Source organism: Stegastes partitus, unplaced genomic scaffold (genome assembly GCF_000690725.1).
Source record: "Stegastes partitus isolate 25-593 unplaced genomic scaffold, Stegastes_partitus-1.0.2 Scaffold0, whole genome shotgun sequence".
NCBI classification, from domain to species: domain Eukaryota; kingdom Metazoa; phylum Chordata; class Actinopteri; family Pomacentridae; genus Stegastes; species Stegastes partitus.
This window is the reverse complement of record NW_007577731.1, coordinates 227,931-235,896: the sequence shown is the minus strand read 5'-3', so window position 1 is coordinate 235,896 and position 7,966 is coordinate 227,931. Positions and strand designations below refer to the sequence as shown.

The following is a 7,966-nucleotide window of genomic DNA, read 5'->3' as shown; positions in this document are numbered from 1 at the left end:
CAGAAAGATCCCGGGTGTCCTCGCCGTGACGCCAACCGGCGACCTTCTAGCTGCGAGGCGATGGTGCTAACCACCGAGCCACCGTACAGCTCAAACATGTTCGGCTGAGTTACTCCAGCAGTACAACTCGCCGCTGTGCAGCGTAAAGCAGAAAGACGGGGACTCAGACCTGCACGTTGTAGAGGCAGCAGTGTCGAGTTACATCAAAGCCATTTCAAGGTAGAAAGGGATTATTTTCATGGAAAAACAAGCTTCTAAATATGTATCTTTTGAAACACAGACATGAGCTTTTCGGGGTTGAATCAGTGACCGGAGAGGAACTTCAGAGTCTGAAGCCTTTAATTTACAAAAGCATTGCATCAGCCGAGGTAGTCTGCACTTTAAAACTTGGCCCCAGCTGCACTGTCCGCGGCTGCCAGAGAATAAACCCGACATCTGTAGAATGGGGACGAAGGTTAATGTAGCTCAGGGCAAGAACGACTACAGGAGACTGGAAAATCCAAAGAAATGAAAAACCTGGAAAGTGCCCATTTGGTCTATTCAACTGTTTGTGACTGGGCTGCTAACAGGAGAGCCTCAATTACACTGTAGAAGAACAATATTATATTCTATTGTAATAAATAAATGTCACAGACTTATTCTCTGTTATTGTCTGTACAGATGTTCATACTGATCTACAGTCTGTCTCCCCCCAAATGCCACAGACGGTCTGGCTCAGTGTGAAGTGAACATCAGTTTACTTTCAGAGCGTTTCGGGTAAAAGAATGAGAGCGTAAGCAGCTCTTCTCTCTCATGTCTACAGACGGACACATGAAGCAGCACTGACACGACGCAGTGCTTCAACAGGACGTGTACACAACTGACCAAACCACTTTTATTTTTACACAGTTTCCGTTGAATATAACGTTTAAAAAGTGTGGACATGGCACAAATGCATCACAGCAAGTTTTGTATTTTTTTAAAAAGCAGTTTGCGCTCTTTAATTCACATGAAATCTGATCTTTTGTATTTTGAACAAATTACACACAACTTTCAAGGTTTTTCTTTCCACTCTACCACATTCATGCTCGTTCCACTTTGCAGCTCACGGCCGACGTCTCTTGTTATGTTTGTTCCCACAGTGAGAAAACACACATACTTTGCTGATGCTTACAACATTTAATTTATGGCATAAACAGTGTGTTTCAGTTACTGCCGTGACGTTTAATTAGCGCACCTACAACGAACAGAGCTGCAGCTCCTTCCACAGAAAACAACCTGCCTGTTACTTTGGTTCTACGGCTTAAACCACAGCAGTAGCAGCAGTTTAAAGGTGTTAGTGCCAAATTCTCCTTCTTATAGATCATCAACACAGCATGAATAAAAAACAATACTGGTGCAGAGCTCTGACAGCAGCAAATACGAGCAGACGATATTTCTGCACATCACCTTTGATCAGCGCTACAGTTCCCTATTTCACATCCTTATCCTTTATCGAACTGATTACTGCAGCGCCGTTCTCTCTAATATTCACACAAAACCTGAGTTTTACCAGTGAAATGTACCCGGTTATCTGTTCTCTCCTGCTCTCTGTGCTCACACATACTGCACTAACACGGAGCTAAAGTCCCATTAAAGCTGTTCTCATTTACTTTTCTATTTCTGTTGTCAATGTAAAATATTTAGTGATGCACGATGTTGAAATGTCTGGCCGATACCGATGTTAAGATTTCTGATATCGCAGATAACCGATATTACCGATGTCGATATTCAATTTTTGTTCATTGATAAATGAGTATAAATAAACACTGTGAGAAAACTATTCAGAAGAAGCCCAGATCAGACCACATAGTCTTCTTTATTAACAAAAGTAAAACATATTAAACATCTTTAAGTCCAGGAGCATGTAAGTAAAAACATCTGTGAAACAGCAGCGATATCAAACGTAGAGACGAAGGCGCTGATGTTAGACAATTATCGGCTAAATGGGTTCATCGGACCGATACCGATATATGGGAAACAACACTGATATCGGCCGATACCGAGGTGGTTGCCGATGTTTGGTGCATCGCTACTAATAATCCCTCACAGAGGAAGTCAGAGATGCTTGAGAGTCCTGGTCTCTCAGACTCATTCACCAGGTGGTCGGCTACAGACCCAGAGAGAGTCTTCTTCCTGAGGAGGACAGCAGCAGCTCAGCAGACACCGAACCAGCCCGTTTATAACCAGATTAAAAGCTGGAGTGATACAGTCACAGGGGAACTAATCATATTTGAAGTGTTCTGAGCTCAGACACATTCTGGGGACAAGTGAGGATCTGACTAACTGATGAAATCTGTATAAATGTAAATATCAATACTCCTGTAAATAATACGACAGTTTCATGGTTCTGTTTTGCTTCTGCTTTGTATCATTACAGTTAGTTTTATTTGTAGTTACTTTATTTTTTTTAGCTATTTTTCTATGTTTATCTTGTACATTGAGCCTTACTCTATATTTATTGTTGCACCGATGCACCAGGACTAATTATTGTGTAAACTATACCTGGCAATAAATCTGATTCTGGTTCTGGTTCTGACAGCAAGTAACCTCTATAATCCCCCTCTGCTGCTCTGCTGTCAGCTCCAACTTCTAGACTCGACTTCATCGGCGTCGGAGCCGTCAGCTGCTCCGCACCTCGACTCACATCCATCAGCAGAACTCCAGCGCACAGTCCAAATCCCACCTCAGAGCCCGTTTGTTCAGAGCAGCACGCCCATTATGATCCTATTGTAGCCCACTCATGTCACATCCACGCTGACGCTTTTCTGTTGGTGCCTAATTACAGTCTTATCATGATCGATGTTTTGTAAGGTGTCCTTGAGCTTTTTTTGAAAGGTGCCAACAAATAAAACGTATTATTATTATGATTATAGAGCTCTGAGCAGGCGGCGGCGGTGCACCGTGCTGAAGCAAACAGACGCCAGGGAACCGGCGGTTTTCTTTCCAGATCAAACTGCATCGACCGTTTGGACACATTGGACCTTAACGCGTCCTGAGATGACCATCTGTACTTCTATTTTTACTTCTTTCAGTCGAGTACATTTGCTTATATGTATAAATGTATGACTGTAATGTGTTATCTCAAATAGGAAGCGCTGTAGGTCAACCTCTGCTGTTCTAATGCGGTATATAAGTCAGGCTGACTTGACCTAATGCAGACTGTGGTTTGGTGTGTTCGTCCTCTCTTTAACTAGTCGTTTCAAACAAAGTGCTCTTCTTGTGCAGCAGAAGATTGAGTCCAGGAAACAAGAAGCATGCAGAGTATAAAAAAAGCAACCAATCGATGCTGCAGGATGTTATTCAGCCACATAGACGAGCACAGAACATGTTTATTTATGTGAGACAGTAGTGAATGAATAATGTGCAGTTAGATGGGTTTCTCCTCAGAATACGAGACAACACGAGCAACGGCTCACCTGAAAAGGCACGTCCACAGCGCTGCTTCCAATCTGATTGACGTTTGGCAGAGATCCTCCGTAGTACTGCCCACGGTTCTGTCCCAGCTGCAGGTACTTGGTCTTCTGCAACTGTAGCTGCAGGAAGAACAGCGTCAGGTGAGCGGAGAGGGAGTTATAGGAACTAAACAGAAGAAGGAAATACTCAGAAAAAGTAGATTAGCTATAATTGCAGCGCAGATCTAGAACAGTGCTGCTGATACTGACTAATGGACGTAATCTGCTGCAGGAGCGTTTATAGATTTTCCTCATAACTGTGTGATTGTGCTCCACAGACGGCAGCACTGAAACGTCCTGTTAATTGATATTTTCTTTACTTAGCACCTGTTTGAGGTCCCAAATCTGAGCAGGACATTTGCTGATTTTAACACGAGCAGAAAGGGAAACTATATTTACTGATAACCACCAGGTTAGGGCTGGACAATGACACTGAGGACAAATGCAATATCCAGATCACGGAAGCTTCAGTTTTTATTAAAAAAAAAAAGAAGGTCAAATATGTCTCAGCACTTTAAACGAAGCATCGTGGTGCTGCAGCGACGTCTCAGCCTATCACACCCTCCAGACATGAAGCTCGTCTAGCAGAGAACTCACAGAATTGTTTTCAGATTATTTCTTCTGCATATCGTTCAGCGCTGCACTAGATGCAATTCTGGCAAAGTTTGCTGCATCTACATTCGTCATAAGAGCAGCACAGAGAGGTCACCAAGTGTATGGTGAAGAGATAACTCCACCTGCATGTGAGACCGTCTCCAGTCTCACCACAGCGTTTACTTCAAAGAGAAAAACCTCCCGTTCCATTTCCAGTGAGGGGAACCCATAACCGGTCAATTTAATTGTCTCATTGCGAGCTCACTGTTGGCAGGGCAGAAAATCTAATAATAACAATTACTCTCCCTGCAGCAGCAGCAGCGTGTTTCGATAAGCCTTCCGACCACAGAGTTGATTTCTTTAACTACACGAGCATCTCCTCTGCTGCGGAGGATTACAGGCTGCAGCATCAGGAGATCAGGGGGAGGCCGAGCCAGATCGTTTCAAACCACAAACCAGGCAGGTAGTGAGACAGGAGAGGGTGGAAATAAAAGGGGGGGAAGGAAGGCGACGGGCGAGGAGGGTAGAGCTCTGAAGCTGAGGCCCACGGGTCTGACTCTGGCCTGGATGGGAGCTTCTGAACGTCTGTCTCTGAGGGATAGACACGCATCCTAAAACAGACTTTATAATAGCAAGAAAGTAACCCTGACACTACGGATTCACCAGATAGCTTGTGGGGTGTTAGATTGTAGTTATTAGTGGCGATCAGGAAACCATCCACTCCCACAACACCTGCTTTAAACAACATGCCATGTCCCACTCTGTGTATGTTGGTCTGTACTGGGAACGCTTTGCAGATTGATTTGTCTTGTGTTTTATTTTTTGGTCTGTTTCTGGTCGCTTTGTCTTTTTCACTTTTGGGGTTCTGGGCTGTCTCTGTACCAACTGTCTCTGCACAGACCTGGTGCTCACTACGACTTTTTACTTTATACTGCTGTTTAATGCACAAAGGAACTCTTTAGGTTGTTGATTCTTGTGTTTGAAAATTCAATAAAGAGATCATTGATTAAATAACATGCCTTCTTTATCTGATCTGAGAGCTGTTCTTCTTTGTTCTGGCTACCAATGAGGCCACATTTGCATTCTCTTGTATTTATAACCATAAACTAAACAAACAGATTCCTAGGAACGTGTTAAAGGCTGCACCGATGCAAATGTCACAGGTATCAGGATATTCCTCCCCACATGCGCGTTCCCTCCTCTTCCTCCTCTTCCTCCTGACTGACACCGCACCAGCAGAGCCCGCTTCGTGTTTGGCTCCGTGTGCCCATCACGCGTCCACCCGCTGAAGCGCTGCCTGCTCGGGATTTGTTCTGGAGGCCTGTGTGCTGTATGTGGCTTAAATTCCTCATAATCTGTTGGCCGTCATCTTTGGCGAAAATGTGAGCGCACAGGCCCGCGGACCAGTCGGACAAGTTGCGCACACGCCTCGCTGTGCGCACAATACACACGAGTTATGTAATATCACCCAAATACGTGTCTCAGCTTTTTAATTTTTTTTTTTACAATTATTTTTCTGTGAGCGCACGAGACGAGCGAGAAGATCCGTAGCTGCTGTTGGCCGCGCGCGCTGTCAAACGCACGCCCCTCCGCTTTCTGCTCTGCTCGCGTGGGACAAACACAAAAAATAAAAAATAATAATAATAAAAAACGTGATAACTTTTCTGGCTTTTTACATCCACCGTCCAGCACCGACGCCTCCCGCCGGTTCTGTCGGCTGTCCGGTGACGGTCCGGCTCCAGCCCCGCGGAAGCGTCGTTTGTTATTGTTTACCTCTAGTGCCCGGGCCGCGTGCCGCCGCCGCCGCCGCCGCCGCGCGACTAACGCAGATCTGACAGCTCGCTGCTACACACCGAGAGACGGCAGCAGGCTGGAGGGGGGTAAGGGCGAGAAGCGGCGGTCGTTACCCGGGCTGCCCGCGTTATGCTCAGGTCTTTCATCACTTCCTCGAACGCCGCCGTCTCCTCCGCCTGCTTCTGGTTGTGCAGAGCAATCTTCTCGCTGAATTTCCGCGGATTGTTCGAAGTCGCCATGTTTCGCTCTCCTGCTCCGTTTTCCTTCAGTCGTCGGTGTCGAGCGGCGCGCGGTGAGCACGCGCAGCTTCCGGCGGAGACAGTAAAAGCCGCACAGGGGGGCGCGCTGGGGGGTTGTTGGTTTGACCAGCTGGCGGCAGGAAGGCTCCCAGAAGCTCCACCGCTCCGACAGCTGTAGACAGAAGTTCTATCAGAGCAGGCTCGACTCTCCAGGGACTCCTAGAACTTCACATTTTCTCTTCTGGAGTCACTGGACCACGCCAGTCTTTGTCACATAAAAAACCAACATGCATTCTGGTTCTTTCATAGATTTTAAATAGTGTTTCTGGAAGTCTAATCAAATCTGTTGGGTGAGAAATATACACACAGCGAATTCGCTCGTCTGGCTAAGTGCTCTTTAGCTAGTTTCACCTGTTGCTAGCCACATACAAGCTGCCGGTTGGATCTCTGACCGCTCCTCTTCACAGAACTGGTCCCAGTACACTGAATTTATTGGCTTTCTGACACACACTTGTTTCTTCATCACAGTGTACATGTTTTTTTTTATTTTTTATATGGTTTCAGTAAGAATATCGGTCCAAAACCTCATTCGAGCTGGATTTAGTCGTTTCTTTTTCACTGTTGTGTGTTTGGGCTCATTGTCTTGTCGGAACACCCTCCTCCGTCCAAGACCCAACCTTCTGTTCTGGCTGGTGATTTTAGATTTTCTCTAAGTAATCCTTCTTCTTCATTATTCCACTGACTTTATGTAAAGCCCCACAGCAGGCCTGGAGCATGATGCTGCCACCGCCATGCTTGATGCTAGGGTTGGCTTGTTTTTGGGATTGAAGGCCTCATCTTATTTCCTCCACACATATGTCTGGTTATTGTGGCCAAATAGCTCAATTTTTGTTTAATCGGACCACAGAACCTTCCTCCAGAGGCCATTTTCTCTGTCCATGTGATCCGTTTAGCCTTAAGGTGCTGTTTCTGGATGAAGGCTTCCTGTTTGCCTCTCGGCTCACGGTGATGTGAAACAAGCCTGACTGTGGACGCTGATGTCTGTGTTCCTGCAGCTTCTGATTCGTGCTTTTTGATGATTGTCAATGCAATCATTAAATAATATCATTACATTGTGGTGTAAATGTTGTTTTCATTATCAGTTCAGTCATTTATTGAATCACCTGATTATTTTTTTCAGCCTATCAAGTGGCAGGAATTCATCTTGTTTCAAGTTGACGCTGTACTGAAGAGTGTGAGAAAGTCATCTGTGTTTAAAGTCATGAAACAGGCAAAAACAGGGAGGCCTGTTGATAAACGATGTAAATCTATATATATGAATATATATGGGCAAGTTGTTGTTGTGTGCACCGAACAGGCAATCCTTTTTTTTCCTGATTCAAACTGAACAATTTCCTCATGTTGCAGCCACGTTTGGTTTTATTGTGAAGCCAGGATCTCGTGGTTTCCGGTGCGCGTGTGTTGTTTTTGTCAGACTTGACGCACCTCTCTCGGTGAGTCTTTGCGTGCTCACGTCGCTGCGCGGGGGTGTTGTGGAGGCGCACCGCACATCTGGACTGCGGAACAACCGCAAAATTTCACAGTTGGAGAATTTTATGTGTTTCCCTTTTAATTTCCCAACGTCATGACTCACTGCAGCAGACTGTAACTTCTCCTTCTTCCTCCTCCTATTATTATTATTATTATTGTGATTATTATTCTTATTATTATTGCTATTATTGTTGTTGTTGTTGTTGTTGTTGTTGTTGTTGTTGTTATCCATCCATTATCTATACACCGCTTAATCCTCACTAGGGTCGCGGGCGGCTGGAGCCAGTCTATCGCAGGGCTACACTTAGAGACAAACTATTATTATTATTATTATTA

The 7,966-nt window shown here is 45.2% G+C and overlaps 1 protein-coding gene across 3 annotated transcripts in view; it reads right to left on the bottom strand.

The window, feature by feature from the left end:
• Positions 1-6,105, bottom strand: part of crtc1a (CREB regulated transcription coactivator 1a) — a 21,121-nt gene extending 15,016 nt beyond the window's left edge. For all 3 annotated transcript variants that reach the window (XM_008288597.1, XM_008290143.1, XM_008289351.1), the window contains exons 1-2: positions 5,975-6,105; positions 3,438-3,554 (exon numbers count right to left, since the gene is read on the bottom strand). In XM_008288597.1, the coding sequence (XP_008286819.1) occupies positions 3,438-3,554; positions 5,975-6,100 (243 nt within the window). In that variant the 5' untranslated portion in view covers positions 6,101-6,105. The remainder of the gene's footprint in view (positions 1-3,437; positions 3,555-5,974) is intronic.
• Between the last annotated feature and the right edge of the window lie 1,861 nt (positions 6,106-7,966).